This window comes from Pseudorca crassidens, chromosome 11 (genome assembly GCF_039906515.1).
Source record: "Pseudorca crassidens isolate mPseCra1 chromosome 11, mPseCra1.hap1, whole genome shotgun sequence".
Classification (NCBI taxonomy): Eukaryota; Metazoa; Chordata; class Mammalia; order Artiodactyla; family Delphinidae; genus Pseudorca; species Pseudorca crassidens.
The window spans coordinates 97,916,082-97,933,029 of record NC_090306.1 but is presented as its reverse complement, the minus strand read 5'-3'; the positions used below and the strand labels follow the sequence as shown (position 1 = coordinate 97,933,029).

Below are 16,948 nucleotides of genomic sequence, written 5' to 3'. Positions count from 1 at the left end.
ACCTTGTTCGCAATACTCACATTCTAAAGACAGATGGTTCTAGCTGCTGCCTAATCACCTGCCAACAACAGCTATTTTCATGTCACCATTCAAAAGTAGGTGGCGTTTGTGCTTTGCTCGCTCATTCAGTTCAGTAATTCTATGCTTCCTTCTGGAATTAATTATCAAAAGACAAGTGGGAACCAAAGTGGTTCTCATGAATTATTATCTTAAACCAAGGATTCAACTCACCTTCTCAAAATAAGGCCCACTATCTGTGGTTCCCATGTCTTTGGAATTAGGTGGACGGAACCCAGATCGATCCTTCCTCATGATATCATTAAAATCCCCGAGATTCATTGCTCGCTTGTCCACATCAAATTTTTTATCCGGAAGGCTCCCTGAAAAGTAACACAGAAGGAGTGAGGATGTTAACAGTCGATGTCTCCCTCATGACCAAGAGTGACCTGTCCCACTACGCTCCCTGAGGTGCAGGTGTAAGACCAGAAGAGCTTTTTACTGGTTCAGGCTGCTGGTGGTCCTTCCTGGAACACATATGGATGCCTTAAAAACAAACCAAAACCAAACAATCCCCCCCAAACCCCACAACATATATTAGCTGTAGCCGGTTTTCTATGGAAGACTGAAAGAGAGCCTGAGGGCTAACCTAGTAAAAAAATCTCTAACTAATCTAATTCTTAGACCGGGTATTGATATGTTTGATGAACATTATCTTGCTCATATATTCAAATGTCCTCAGTGAGAGGATGTGTCTCTTGTTAATATTTTAGCATCTGCTAGACAAACAGCTGGGGTTGTGAAACACGATTATGAGGAATAAAAAGAGCAAAGAGGCATGGTTGTTGCCCTAAAACTTAGAACTTCATGCTGAACGCAGGAGATGGTGTGCCATGTTACTGGTACAATGTAATTTCCCAGGTGCAATGGCTATTCCCACTTTCTTTCACATATCTATAAATTTGCTATGGTACAGTGACATGAAGCTCATTTTTTAGCTGCTCTCATATTTAAGAGAATCACAGATCAGGGGTTATTTCCCTTATCTCCTAGGATTGTTTCCTTTTCTTCCCGGTTTGATTCTTCTTAAGTTCCTTCAGGTGAGCAACAGCATCACTGTGAAGGTCCCACAGATGAAGGGCTGATGCTGCATCTGCTCTACTTGCAGAGGAGGGGGTTGGTCAATAATGGGACATCCCAGTGCAGACAGACCTGGCCACCTGAGAGCTGACTCTGGCAGGGCCACAGACATATTTTATTTGGCCACACACAGCATTTTTAAACATCTGGATTAGCTTCCACTATTTAAAAATCAGGATGTCCAGGACAGGAATAAAGATGCAGATGTAGAGAATAGACTTGAGGACAGGGGGAGGGGGAAGGGTAAGCTGGGACGAAGTGAGAGACTGGCATGGACACATATACACTACCAAACGTAAAAGAGACAGCTAGTGGGAAGCGGCCGCATAGCGCAGGGAGATCAGCTCAGTGCTTTGTGACTACCTAGAGGGGTGGGATAGGGAGGGTGGGAGGGAGACGCAAGAGGGTGGAGATATGGGGCTATATGTATATGTACAGCAGATTCACTCCGTTATAACAGCAGAAGCTAACACACCATTGTAAAGCAACTATACTCCAATAAAGACATTAAAAAAAAAAATCAGGATGTCAATGCATATCTGAATTTCTGGCCTCTCTTGAAAACACTGGAGGACCTGGCAAAGCTGAGCCTACACTCGTCCACGACAACAAGTGCGAACGGCCGAGCAAAGGCTGACTCCTTTATGTGGAACACACCGTCTTCCCCAGCTGCCCAGTGGCCTCCAAGTCTCAAGTTTTTATACGTGGCACAAACTACTCATTTACGTCAAGCACGGTGCCTTCCCCAGAGCGAGTGTGGAATACGTGTCTAGGAACTGCACCCATCCCAACTCAAAGTGAGCAGGGGATCCCAACAGGGTGTCATGAACAACATATTCCATTCGTATTAGTGGAGGGATACACACCTACAGACAAATCCATTTTGCTACTTGGATTATCTTCAGTTTGACTCTGAAAATAAAGAAGAGTGAAGGAAGATTAAAGGCTTGAATTAAACGTCTGAATCAGAGGAGAAATGGCATTATTCATGTGTGAGCCACACCTTACTTTACTACTAGGACTATACAAGGTCCTTGGAAATGAACCTTAAACTGGAATGAAGACAATAACTTTTTTTTTTGGCTGAGTGGCATGAGGGATCTTAGTTCCCTGACCAGGGATTGAACCCGTGTCCCCTGCAGTGGAAACGCGAAGTCCTAATCACTGGACCGCCCGGGAAGTCCCAAAACAGTAACATTTTTATATATATATATATATATATATATATATATATATATATATATATATATATATATATATATTTATTTATTTATTTATTTATTTATTTATTTTTGGCTGCACTGCATCTTTGTTGCTGCACGCGGGCTTTCTCTAGTTGTGGCGAGTGGGGGCTACTCTTCGTTGCGGAGCACTGGCTCTAGGCACATGGGCTTCAGTAGTTGTGGCTTGTGGGCTCTAGAGCACAGACAGGCTCAGTAGTTGTGGCGCATGGGCTTAGTTGCTCTGCAGCACCCAGACCAGGACTCGAACCTGTGTGCCCTGTGTTGGCAGTGGATCTTAACCACTTCCCTTCCCCCACAGGGAAGTCCCAGTAACATTTCTTTTTTCCTTTTTTTTTTTTTTGCAGTACGCGGGCCTCTCACTGTTGTGGCCTCTCCCGTTGCGGAGCACAGGCTCCGGACACGCAGGCTCAGCGGCCATGGCTCACGGGCCCAGCCACTCCATGGCATGTGGGATTCTCCCGGACCGGGGCACGAACCCGTGTCCCCTGCATCGGCAGGCGGACTCTCAACCACTGTGCCACCAGGGAAGCCCCCAGTAACATTTTTAATATGACTAATTTTGGGACTTCCCAGGTGGTCCAGTGGTTAAGACTCTGCGCCCCCAATGCAGGGGACCCAGGTTCGATCCCTGGTCAGGGAACTAGAGCCTGCATGCCGCAACTAAAAATTCCGCAAGCCGCAACTAAGACCTGGTGCAGCCAAATAAAGAAATAAATATTAAAAACAAAAATCTGACTAATTTTGATTGCTGTTGGTGTCTATATTCCTAAATTCGATTTTCACATCAAATTAGCTTCAGTAAATCTATGGGCAGAGGAACAGCTAAACAGCTGCTTGGAGAATTAAACCCCTGTGCTCAAGTTCCAGTCGGCTCAGGATCAAATTCCAAGAGCGGCAGCCAAATGATGACAACTTCTTCTTGTGACTTGTCAAGTCATCAGATCTTGAAATGTGCAGCCAAGTCATTTGTCTTTTGGCAACCAGGACAGGGTGTCCCCATAATGTTCCCGAGAGATCAAAAAATTAGAAATTCTACAAGAACTGCCTATATAATTAATCACAAATAATTTCCCTAGTTATTCTGCAGTTGCTGTCTTTTTAAAAATTATAATATTAAAACTGCTACAGTACTCAGCAAAAATTATATGAATTTTAAGTACTTGGCTTTTTCTTCCCTAACTGCCTAAGGAAAAGGATACAAGGACTAAAAATACAAAAGCTGTACCCTTTAAATACTGGAGTATTTCGTTAAGAAAAAAAGAATAGAGAACAAATACTGCCTAATCCAAATCAGGAATACTGCTTAACCAGTTTCTAAATCTGTACTTTTGTACTATATGTGGCAGTGGTCTTAAAATTTGTACTAAATGTAAAAGTTGGGATACATTACACATATGAAAAAGTAAAACTTACCAGCAATCCCATATTTGAAAACTGTTTGGCAAGGGGATTCATCCATGAATCATTGTTTCCTCCTTTTAGTGAGCACTAGAGAAATGAAATATGTAACCTCAGAATCAAGTAATTTATTTTATTTCAACTTCCTGAGTTGCATAAGTACTGACTAAAAATGCAAAACCAAGAGTTTACCTTTTTGAACCCTAACTATTCCTCTTTAACTATAGTTATTTTAATGTTATCTGTTAGCCTAAAAAAGTACTACGCTTTAGTTATTACATCTATGTTTTCATTCTTACTTTATTCGTTGCACTGAATTAGAAGTAACTGGAAAAATATATGGTCAGCTAGTGTTTTTACCCTACAAATAGAAGGTCAATAGCAGGTTTTCTAAAACATAATGTTTGCATGCTAGTATTTTCTCTCTTACTATCTCCTTGTAACCCAAGCCGGTTTGTATTAGGAGTGAAGAAAAGGAGTTTGATGCTAGTGCATGTTATTTGGAAAGGAGCCCATTTAAACTAGTCATTATTCTCTGTGTGGATACAATGAGGAACTCATCCACGCAGCACTTTCATCTGCTTGTTTTCATAGTGGAAAGATGTGGCTCCCCAATGGGAAAGAAGCCTAGCAGAAGACGCCATCATCAAGCTCACCGCATAGCCGTTACTATGAGGGCAGTTAGTTTTCAGTGCAAAGGTGGCGGATGTAGGCTTCTGCTTGTTTCTTAATGGGACAAACTAGTTTCTGCACTGAACAAGGCACCAGTCATCAGTCCCACTTTTATTTCTACGTAGAAGGTGAGTGGAACTGTGGCAGGGACCTTGTGGGGGCAGGTGATGGGGCTTTGTGCACGTGTGCATTCTCCGGGTAAAGATTCTATTTGTGTTCTGATGGTATTGGTCAGATCAATTTTATTATTCTTGCAAGTGTTAAGGTACTTAGTTTGAAGGTCAAAAAAACCCTCAGTGGAAGGAGGAGAGAAGTGGTAGTTACTTTGTGGACAGATGTTAGTGATGACAGCACAACAATGTGAATGTACTTAATGCGACTGATCCATACACTTAAAATTGGTTAAGATGGTAAATTTTATGTCAGCTGCATTTGATCACACACACAAAGAGGCCCTCAGTATGAAAGGTCAGAATCATCAGTCATGGAGCAGAAATATTTAATTCCCAATTAACTTCATTAAATCTTGGTGGTTCCCTGAGTGGGCTAGTACCTTTCACTCAGTTGCTTCCTCAACAGTCTCCTGAACTATCTTGTAATTTGGTCTTATTGTTAATTTGTAAATAACAAAAAGAAAGCCACAGCAGACTAGACAACATGAATGTACTAAAAATGCTGGCAAGTTTACTGAATAATTTCTTTTGTGACTGGAGTAATAAAAGTCCTTTAAGAGGGAAAACTGTAAATGACTGCTTAAACAAAACGTCTCTAACAGAAACAACCTGTATTCTCAGGCCTAAAAGAGAGTAATCCTATTCAGAACAAAATCCCACAGGCAAAGGGGATGAAGGTAGAGCCCCTGGCCACTGAAGACCTTCTAACATGGCACCCGGTATTTGAAAACCAGGATTTTTAGTTGTGAAGCGTTTCTTAGGGCAGCAAGGCTCCCATCCTCAAATTAAATACATGGCTGCCCACTTCCTATGTCCCTCAATGTATCTGTGGAATGAGAGGCTGGAATGAAAAAAGAGGGCTTCTACTGAGAGTCGTTCAGGTTCTAGATTGAAAACCAAAGTCCTCATCAAATTATGCAAATCAAAGGAGAAACTAAGTTGTTCTAAGATACAGAAAGTAACAAGTGTAGAACACAACTGGTACAGGATGTAGATAAGTCATCTAGTTGCTAACGCAGGGTTATGCACTGGCACCTCATTTTGTTGAGAAAAGGGTCCTGGGCCTTGGAGTTTCCCAAACGAGATAAAAGTGAGTTGCGATGATTGCTGTTGGAGAAACCATATTACTGTGGTTTCTCTTTTACACATTCCTGGGGATTTACTCTAAGGACTGACTTGGCTTTAGAACGCAAAAGCGTAAAACATTTATAAGGTGTGCCGTGACAGCTTCCAAAGAATTATTCTAACATGGAAGCCAAAGTGAGGAAAATTTCGTTTCTTTGAAAATTCCATCTTACCCACAGCAAGAGTTTTGTCACTGGAGATTTCAAGGTCATGGGGAAGGAAGATGAGGGGTAAAGAGGAAGTAGTTACTTGTTCTGAAGAAAATACCTCCCCTCTCACTGAGGACCTCAGGGACCCTAGCTGCCTGGCTTCGTCCATGAAAACATTCTCAGTTCTGCCCTCTAAGAAAGAATAAGCAAGCCCAGACATCTCTAAAGCGGGCTACCTTCATCTGTTTCTTTCCTCCTTGGCCCCAGCTTGCCGAACTGTGGGAGGAAGCACTTCCCTGAGAGCCGGCGGTGTTCCAGACTCCTCCATCCTCCTCCTCTTCCCAGCTGGGATGGCGGGTTCCTGTCACGGGCCCGTCACTCTCCCCCCAGCCGTCTTGCATAGATTTGGAATCTTTAAGAGAAGAATGAACCAACTGTACGCTATATATAACAATATATAGGTATATATAACAATAAGCTATATATAATGATAACCGCAACAACCACTCCCCGTAAATGCAACATTTTAGTGTATTTGTAATTGTGTCTAGTCTACCTGTACGGCAAGGCAAACATCATTCGAACTTTTCAGAGCAGAAATGGAAATCCAAAAAGGGTCAACGATACAGAGTAAGTCCATAAACCACAAATCAAGATTTCCTGGCCTCTGGTTCAATGATTTTTTCCCCCTTTATACAAAGTTGACAGAAATCCCCCAATTGAAAAGAAGCTGTCGTTACTTATAAGAAATTTCACATCTCAATTTAGAGAAATCTGTTCCTCTTAATGAGGATGTTTTACTGCATTCTTTAGTTTTACCCTCCTAAAAGTATGTGGTTAACTTTATAATGGACTTTACAAATATGAGGTATGGTAAAGAACAACTGTCTACCTTGCTTGGGGTGAAGAAAAGAACATGCAAAATGGATGAAAAAAGAAAACTGTATTAGATTTTGAGTATCAAAATTATGGTGAAAGAAGAGAAATTCACATATAGCCATGAAAATTTGAAAGTTATTGGATTTACTTACACACTTGAAATGGATTAGGTACTAAAAAGATCCTAGGCAAAGACAATGTATAAGCAATGGCTTTTAAAAGACAGACAGAGGAAATGTGGTAGACAGGGAACAAGGAAAACAGAACAAAGACAGAGGGAAATCAGGGCTCTAATATTCGACGAAATAGGACGTCATCAGTATCCAGGGTCAAATTTCACCAACATCCCCCTTTAAACAAAGATCTTTAATTTGGAGATTGGGATAATCCTTAATCTCCTTCTGAAAATGTATGGAACTGATGGATACACTTTGTGGTAATGATACTCTATACAATGATGGAAGAAGGGAAATACACTATCCTGCCTAGAAGCTCCATCCACACCTTCAATTTACCGAATGACAGGACCTTTATGAAGGGGTAGTTATTTGATTTAGATAGCTTCATGTGAAGTCTAGAGCCAGAAAGGTGTCTCTTCCAGGCCTTTCCTTGAATGACTGCTGCCATGCCCTAGGACCAGGCCTATGATGCCACGCAGGCACCCATCAAGTACACAGGGTGCAAGGCAGTTGATTTCCTCAGACTGTGGCATCATCTCCCAGCAACGCCATGGGGAACCTGATGGAACCTCCATGGGGTTCACTGAGCCCCCATTGCAGGGGCTCTGTGACTGGGCAGCAAGAGGCAGGGCTTGGGGGCTATCCCCTCTGCTGCTGGAAATGCCATTGATAACCAGGACCATTTCTTCTGCATAGGAGGTTATCCACTATTATTGTAAACACAGGCTTTATACATCCTGACAAGCAACAGGAATTAAAGACCCAACATAAGTGACATACTGACCCCTTCAAAGAAGGACGACATCCACGTAACCCTTCTTCTAGAGAAAGGAGCTGAACTTTTAACAAATGACTTCTTGGAGAAAGATTAGAAAGCTCCGATTTTTAGTCACAGAGCCCACACCAGATATAAGGTATCTGCAGTCTAGACAAGATCACAGGTTAACTATCAGCATCAATTTGGTAGGCTGTGATGATCTAGCCCCTTCCTCTATTACACACTGAAATTACCCAGAGAAGGAGTAAATATAACTACAGCTTTAACTGCAGATATAGATGATCCTGAAGAGTAGAAGACTTTTTAAAATCTGGAGAAAAGTGAGTCTTTTGTGATGGACAAAAGATGATCCTGAAGTTGGGAAAGACACATAAAAATCCTGAAAGCACTGCTGAAGTACCTCCTTGTGCCAAGGGTCTGCTTAATGCCTTCCAACAGCATTTTGGATCTAGTCCAAGTCTACAGGATGGTATTTCCCATGATGATACAACCAATTTTGCAATGAAAATCAAGACGAAATCAAATTCTTTATAAAGCTATTTCTATGAAGTGAAGGAGATTCGTAATTTTTAAAATGCAGTCAAGTTACATAGGAACAAGAGTGAGTTTCTAGAATACAGACAGCTAAGATGATATTCCTTCCTGTGGCATGGTGAGAATCATACATACCATAAAATAAACTTGACAGCAGAATTTTTTTATTCTTGTTCAAATTTTGAGTATTCAGTCTGACCACATTTTTTAATCAAAAGACAATTCCTTAAGTCTGCAATATGGTAGAAAAGGGATGTTGGAATACTCTTTAAGAAAACTATAAACAAGTGAAAACAGATACTCGAAACTGAATTTTTCAATTGAGCACCACCCAGTGGGGCGTCCCGCAGCACCCACTTACAAAGTTTGCAAATTACTCTGACTGCACATTGCCAGCTGGATCTCGTATAGCTCAGATTCTCAATGATCGTGAGTAAGTGTGACGTGCTTTGTGTACAAATTCAAATGAAGAAATCTTTGTTGGGTTCAAGAAACCTTAAATGTGCTTACGTGGGTGGACGTATGAGAAGAGAGACAAAGGGGAAAGGAAGGAACGGAAGGATGAAGTCACTGGGCAGCAGAGACCTTGTTCCACGTTAAAAGCCAGGAGTTAAAAAAAAAATTATACCAACGTGAGAGTAGAGACGCAAAATAGATCTAATGAGCAATATTTAAGTTACTGAGCAAAAAAAAAGCACCACATGAAAATTTCAGTTCTGGCCAGACACTACACCTAAGTTAAAACGAAATCAACAAAACTAACATGACTTTTAGTTCACTGTAAGCATTTTTACTTATGCCAAGTCCCCAGCATTTGCTGCTAACCATTTATTAAAGGTTCAAGGTCCTGAATCTCACTGGAACAACAGTTTAACAACAGCCCTCACCAAAATGTGTGACCCCCAAAGTTATAAGAGACTCCCTCAAAAATAATGCCGTATACTTACTAGGTTTCATGGCATTTGGAGCACTGGAGGGTGTGGTCCCCCAGCCTGTGGTCGATGCTCCTGTGTCATCCATTTCACCCCACCCAGGACTGCTTTCATTTGGCTCACCCCAAGCTGAAGTACCATTATCTGGAGCAGGTGGTGTGCTTTTGCTCCAGACTGTAAAGAAAGGACATGTATCTCTAAGAATGATTTGTTCAATGAACACCATAGTATCCACTGGGGGTGAAGGTAGGAGGAACAGGCACTCCTGAATTCTGTTGGTGGAAATAGAAATAGGTACCACCTTCATGGAGGGCACTTGGCATTGTCACTTTAACTTTTTGCCCAGTAATTCCACTGCCAGGAAATTATACCACAGATATACTTGTAAAGGTAGATGAAATTACATGTACAACAATGCCCACTGTCAGATAACATTTGGAAGCAACCTAAATATCTACCAAAAAGGGACCAGTGAGACCAATCGTGATTTGCCCATCAAATGAATACTATACACGAAGCAATTAAAAGACAGAAATGTACATGCTAACGTGGAAAGTTTTTAAGAATAATGAAAAAAGCAAGGTGAAGAACAGTGTATATAGTACAATCCCTTCCGTGTAAAAATTTTAAAGGATAGATATATTTTGCTATAGGTATGAACGAAATTTTTGAATGGCACACAAAATTCTAAGACCTGCAGGGAGAGACCCTGGGGCTAAGATTCTTTTACTTATTACCTTTTGCTTTTCTGTACAGTTTGAAGGTTTTTTCCTATATGAATAAAAATTTTTACATGTTCTAGGTAGGGAACTAATGAGCAATCTTCATTTCCTTCCTCATTCTTTTCAATATTTCAAGAGAAGAACTAATTAAAAGTAATCATTTTCTAAGTGTCCATAACTGGATTCACTGAATACTAAGCTTACTCTGGAAAGTGGAAAATTAAATATTATGACTAATTTTAACTAAAAAAAACAAACACTTGAATGGTGCATCCTCTTAATTTGTTGAACTATATGAGGACATTCAAGTTGACAATGCCAAACTAAGAATGATTACCAGCACTACTTTTTTTTTTTTTAAAGAGTTCAAAATCCCACGCTCCTCCCACCCCCGCCCCACCTTTTTAAAAATTTTCACCAGCACTATTTTTAATTTACCAGGTATGATGTTTCCTACTCAAATAAGGAGGGAAGAAAGTTTAATTCTGGACAACTGATTATCATGAGATAACGATCTCCACACAAAGAAGTACTCCACTTCCAGAGGTTAACTGTTAAAAATCACCTGGAAAGCGATGGAAACCTTCCAGATCCCAGCTTTGCTACAGCATTTTCTGATGGCCTCTGCAAGAACAACACAGACTACTTCCCGTCGCCGGGGCAAGAGAAACACAGAGGATGTGTCCACAGGCAGAACCAGAATGGAAGTCAGGTCTATTTCTGCTCCTATTTTAATTCTTTATTTTTAAATCTAGAGCACAGTTTGTTTAGCAAGATATAAATCTTTTGGATTCTGCAGACCAATACAATTACCAAAACGAAAAAAAAAACTGGAGAGACTAACCCAGGAATGCCTACTTTTTCCTTTTGCCAAGAAAGAACATTAAAATGTACTACCAGCATCTGTTATCACTACCATTTTATAAAAAGAGAGTCTCTGTTAACAACAGCCTAGAGTTAACGTAGGAAAGGTTCCCAGAACAAAGCTTAGTTAAATAAATGCATCTTAATAAAAATGCCTTGGTTTAGGATTTCTTTTCTTCACCCAAACCTGTGAGAAAAAGCCATCGCCTACCTGATGCTGATTTAGCAGTCATCGGGGTAGGCAGGTTTGGTTCTCGAGGTGCTGGGCCCCCTTGGGAATTCTTATCCCACAGATTCACATTCTTGTAGTTGTAACTGTTAGGGTCTCCCCACGCCGAAGTGCCATCATCAATGTCCATCTTCCGACTAATCGACTGTGGGGACGGCTCTTCCCAACCACTGGGTTCCTCATCCTTCGGGTTCACTGGCTGTGGCCCGCTGCTCCAGTTGGAACTGGAAGGTCGTCCATTGCCTGGAGGTGGTGGGGCTGGGCCTCCCCATGAACCAGAAGTCTCTGGTTGTGGTGGCGGTGGCTGCTGTGCCTGCTGCTGCTGTTGGTGCTGTTTGTTCCAGGAACTGGGTTGTCTGCCTGTCTCTGTCCAGGCTGTAGATCTTTTGCAATCTTCCCACCCGCCTTTTGAAGCTAGGCTTGCATTCCCACCGTTCCCCCAAGTTCCGATTTCATTCTGCCCTCCTTCACCCCACCCAGACACAGGTTTACTGGCAGAACTTTCCCAATTGCTGGTTTTCGCCTGATCGACCTCCTCTCCCCAACCATTCTTTCCAGAAGTCCATCCTTGATTGGGCTGGCGTCCACCTCCCCACCCCTGCTCCTTGTTGGAATTCTCATTCCAAGAGGAAGATGTCTTTTCATCTGGTCGTCCTCCTCCCCAACTGGAAGAGTTGTTGTTCTTATAGTCATTCCAGCCTCCTGTGTTCTTGGGGTCTTTCCATTCTGTAGAGGCTGAGAGCTCCCCCCATCCAGACTTCATTTGATTGCTTTGGCTGGGTGCATCTCCCCAGCCCCCTGAGTTCTTGGTCTGTGTGGCAGCGCTCTCCCACCCCTCAGTTCCTTTGTCAGATTTCCCCTCGGGCCTTGGCACCTCTTCAATATCCCACACTGTGTCCTGCTTAATTTGAGTTTGGCCCCAGCCAGTGTTTGAGAGCACCCTCGGGTCCAAATCAGTTCGGCTCAAAAGAGTCTGCAAGACAGCCTGACAATCAGGATGTGTGGGCCTGTACGACCGACGGCCAGAATTATGACTGTCACTACTTCCTGCTTTGTGGTTGCTTCCAGTGCTTTGACCTCCAACTTCACTTCCCGTGGAGCTGGAAGATCTTCCCCAACAGGGAGCCTGGGCATTGCCTTGGTTTTCAGGGAGGGGGTGGCCCTTTTGATTGTCCCATGCTCCAGTGCTAGAATTTGGTTGGTTTGGACCACTCCATTCTCCAATTTTCAACTCATCAGACCCAGTCGGCTGTTTCCATTCTCCCTGAGAGACCCCAGATGTCATTTTGTTCCCTTCACCCCATTTGTTGTCATTAGAGTCCTGAGGGCCAAAGTTCCAGGACCCACCCGTAGACCTGTTATTGTTGTCCCAAGAGTCATTTTTTGACCCGGTTGATTTCTGAACAGGAGCTCCTTTCCAGGAGTCCTCTCTATCCTTTCCATTGTTCCCATTGTTTCCAGAATTGCTCTGTCCAGAGGCTGTGTCAGTTCCAGAAGGCCCCCTAGCTGCACTCCAAGATCCAACACTCCCAGTCTTTCGATCTCCAGTGCTTTGTGAAGGGGCATCAGTGCTCCTGGAGGCGTTCCCCAAGCCCATTCCGAAGGGCATTCCCTTATTCTCCATGGGGTTTGGTGAACTTAAGTTCAAGGAGTTAGTGTTTCCATTTTTTGGTCCATCAGTGTTATGAATTTGAGCCTGTTCTCTGCCAGAGACAACAAAATTAACACCCGCATTTTCCATCTTTGACTGCTGTTCCCTGGATGCCTGACCTACTGTGCTAACCTGTGCACTGGAATTACTAGTATCCGTTTCCAATGCCCCTTTCCTAGAATTTCCTTCTTGGACCAGCGCTGGCCAGGCAGATGGGTTGCTATTTGGGTTAAAGTTGCTGAAGCCAGAGCCAGGTCCAATTCTATCCTGACCGCTCACACTCCTCCAATTCCCTAGTCCATTGTTGCTTTCTGTAGTAGAGTTGGAAGATTGAACAGATTTAGCCTTAGGGTCAGATTTCCAGACCCCAAGATTACATTCGTTCCCAGAACTTGCAGACTGGCACTGGCTCCCTTTTCCTTTGTTACTAGTGGTGCTTCCTGGCAGAGTGCTCTTCTCAGAGCCAGGGTTCGAGGCACTGTTGTTATCGGTGGTGTTTTCGGAAGAAGACTCAGTGTCTTTGCTGGCAATGCAAGGCCACTCTTCCATGTCAGACCCGTCTACAATCACCTTGTCCCAGATGTGAATAGGGTTGGGGGAGGCGCCGTTGTTGGAGGAGGCTCCCGGGCCCCAAGTGGGATTTGCATAATGTGAAGCAGCAGCACCTCCAAGGGCTGACTCTGAGAAAGAGAGTGTCTCATCAATCACAGCTGCATATGCATGCTCTATTAACACCCCAAGCTCCAAGTGCCCCAGAGGAGAGTTCACCATGCTTCCCCACAAACTAGCTCTCTACCCAGCTGCCTGCCTTGGTAAACTGTATCACACCCGTCTTAGTCATCTCTTCTGTTTTGCCTGGTTGGTGTATTTGCTAAATCTCACCCCCTCAGCATCTCTCAAAGATACCCTCTTGCCATTCCTAGTGACAGAGAAGGGCCTTCCTGTATCTTCAGACAAGGCAATAACACCCTGTACTTGCTTTGTATCTCCAATCCATGCTGAACATTCCTGGCTGCAGTGAGTTTTCTAAAGCACACTTTTGATTATATCACTGCTGTATGGAAGGCAGTGGATAGTTTCTTAGTGTACAAGAATAAAGCTAAACTCTCTGGACTGAAGTTTGATCAAGATGCTCCACAACCTGGGACCAACTGACTCTTCTAGTCTCATCTTCCACTACTCTCTCTGACGATGCCCACATTCCACAAATTGCACCTCCTCACCCTGGCACCATTCCACATAGGCACGGCCTGTTTTTTCCTTCTGAATTCACAAACTGAAATTTACCTGTCTTCCTGGGCCGAGTTCAAGTGCCATTTCTTCTATGAAACTTTTTTGAGCTTTTACCACCTGAAAACCACCTTTCCCTGTCTGGAGCCATTTTGCTCAGTGTACTGTGTTCACATCTTCCTTTCCCCACGTTAGTGCCTTTTAGTCAGAGACCTACCTTGCTAATAACGTTTGAATTCCACATGGCGACCAGGGAACTGCTACTCAGTAAGCATCTACTGAATGAGGAATGCCCATCCAGCTAGATGCTAGGGGCAGACAAGCATGAATCAGTTTGTATGCCCAAGGAACTTGATAAAATAGTCTGGCTCAGCACATATTTGATGGAATTTACTATATTTGGTGGGGGGAAAAAATGACCTGTTTTTAGCCCAATAATTTCTAAACTTATTCTTTTCACCAAAGAACTTTAAATCAATATGACATTGAAAAAAAAAAACTATTACATAGAGCCATATAAAAATAAGGAAGCAGAGAATCTCAAACTCTTGAGATTAGGGGCCTCCTTGGTTTTAAGAATGTAAACAGGAGACTGACTCACACTGGACCCATGTCGATGTCCACGCCTGGCTAGACTCAGCTGCTGAAGTGCCCGGCACAACCGCTGCCTCACACTTCCCTTTGCAGCTGGTTACAAGGGGACAGGAAGGAAGGGCCAGGAGGCCTTTCCCTGCCTGATTTGGGCCTGGCCTGACAGCTACCACAAGAAGCCTCATACACAGGGCTTATCTCTGTATGAAGCCTGTGTCACCACGAGCTTTCTTTCCATCTTCGCTTGGCACACAAGATGGTAACAGAATTATCTAGGCAATTCTATGTTCAAATCAGAACTAGAATAAAGCGTCCTGTCATTAACAACCACCAGCCCATTGTCCTTGCCTGATGGTCTTCAAGCTCTGAATTTTAATTTAGTCTCAAAAAATATTTTAAGAATACGTGGAAATCTGTTATAAGCTTTTAAAAAAAAGGGGGGGATGGCACCTGGAAGTTCTTTACTGTTAGCTGTTTAGTATTCATCTATTAAAAACACTCAAAACTTCCAGTAGGACCCTTCAGCTAAAGATCCCTTATATCTACATACAGTTTTTAACAAAGCTCAAAATCCAGGGCTCTCTAAAGAAATACTGATTTTAAAAATCTAATAAAAGAATGGTATCATGTGGGATCCTCCCAAGATTCTACATTATCATCTAAGAGACCATTCTCTCTATTCTCCTGGCATTCCAGGAACGTAAACACGGGAGTCTAAGATTCAGAACCAGCCTCTGCACTAGCCTCACTTCCGTCGCCCCCTGAGCACACACCTGTGGGGGAAGCTGGGACTATGGAGGCTCGAACTGTAATGCTCTTGTCTGAGGAGGAAAAAAGGCCCCAAAGAGAGAGGAAAAACAGCAGCGACATTAGACGCTCAGGCCAAGACCACACACACTCATTGGATACCAAAACCCAGTTTCAGAAGAGAAATGCTGGTACACATCTCACACTGGGCTCCTCCCCCATCTTTTGAGTAACCCCAAGCGTCTATATAATTAACGTGGACTTTACATGGGCAACGCAAGCGACATGCTCACTCCCTGCAGCCGCTGTGCCTCCCGTTCACCTGCATTAGGCTCCTCACCTGGTGCGGTCCCACCCTCGCTCTGCAGCAGCGCTCCTGTCACTTGTGCGTTGGGGTTTGCTCCTGGCGCTGTGGAGGGAGGAGGCCCCGCCCCGCCCCCGAGGAGCATGCAGGACGGTGGAGGAGGCTGCCCACGTTTTAGTAACACTTTGTGGTCCTGCTGGCAACGGAATCGCGGCGGCACCTCCCGAGGCATGTAGCGGGCGGCGCTTGGCGGTTGTCCGTTCGGCACTGCCACCCTTTTGGCATTGTTGCCACCATTGACTGGTGGCGATGGAGAGCTGCCAATTGGGCTGGCGGCCGTTGGTTGGCTTAAACTTGGTTTCGTCACTTCGGGCACTGAAAGAGAGAGATTGGGAAACAGCCTTTGAGATCAAATTCATTTTTCTGAAGATTATTTTTTTTTTAAATTATTATTTGCTTTTGCGGTACGCGGGCCTCTCACTGTTGTGGCCTCTCCCGTTGCGCAGCACAAGCTCTGGACGCGCAGGCTCAGCAGCCATGGCTCACGGGCCCAGCCGCTCCGCGGCATGTGGGATCCTCCCGGACCGGGGCACGAACCCGTGTCCCCTGCATCGGCAGGCGGACTCAATCACTGCGCCACCAGGGAAGCCCTGAAGATTATTTTTAAGAAAGTTTCCATGAGACCAATTCTAATAAGACAACTCTTCTTTCACCCAACTCTGAGGGACATGGTCTTTCCAGATTCCCCAGCATCTTCAGTTTACCGAAGGTACGGTAAGGGCAACGAGTGATGGTGACAAGGATTCAAAGACTGAGGTATCATGGAATTACATTCCATTCACTAAGGAAGAGAGGGAAGCAAGCACCATTCACTCCCCTAAATCAACAGTGGGCTGCCTAGAAGGTCTAAGGATGCATACAAACCCCACACAAAACCCATGGTAAAGGTTCAAGGCTCTCAGCCCAAGGGCCCTTTCCCTTCATCCACATCCTGAAAGACTGGCCTCTGAGAAAATTTCCCCCAAGTCCCTGGACTAGGTAGGCTACGCACCCTTCATTTGGGATCCTGGAACATGCTGTCCATCTCTGTACCACTGAATGAACTGGTTATACTGACATTCTCCATTTACAGACCCTTCTCCCCACCATGCCAGAAGTTCCTCAATGGCAAGAATCTTTCATCTTTCTTTCTCAGGGCCTGGCACAGAGTAGACCCCTACAGGGAACCCCAGGCCTAGAGAATCACAAAATCAACTTGGTTTTGGTTTCTACAGCCACCTGAACTCAAAGACTCTTGGCACTCTGTGTAAACATTAGAAATGTTATCTTTTTGCTTCTGTCCAAAAAAAAAAATTAAGTGGACCTTGTGTGTGTTTTTTCAACTGTTCATTTAAAATAAAAATTTCAAAA

General features: G+C 43.7%; 1 protein-coding gene across 9 annotated transcripts in view; it reads right to left on the bottom strand.

The window, feature by feature from the left end:
* Positions 1-16,948, bottom strand: part of TNRC6B (trinucleotide repeat containing adaptor 6B) — a 261,509-nt gene that overhangs the window by 50,808 nt on the left and 193,753 nt on the right. For 7 of the 9 annotated variants that reach the window (XM_067698163.1, XM_067698165.1, XM_067698168.1 and 4 more), the window contains 7 exons: positions 15,575-15,913; positions 10,998-13,346; positions 9,216-9,374; positions 6,135-6,310; positions 3,795-3,869; positions 2,004-2,049; positions 232-380 (listed from right to left, as the gene is read on the bottom strand). In XM_067698163.1, coding sequence (XP_067554264.1) covers positions 232-380; positions 2,004-2,049; positions 3,795-3,869; positions 6,135-6,310; positions 9,216-9,374; positions 10,998-13,346; positions 15,575-15,913 — 3,293 coding nt within the window. The remainder of the gene's footprint in view (positions 1-231; positions 381-2,003; positions 2,050-3,794; positions 3,870-6,134; positions 6,311-9,215; positions 9,375-10,997; positions 13,347-15,574; positions 15,914-16,948) is intronic. The other 2 variants (XM_067698167.1, XM_067698170.1) reach the window with 1 other exon arrangement.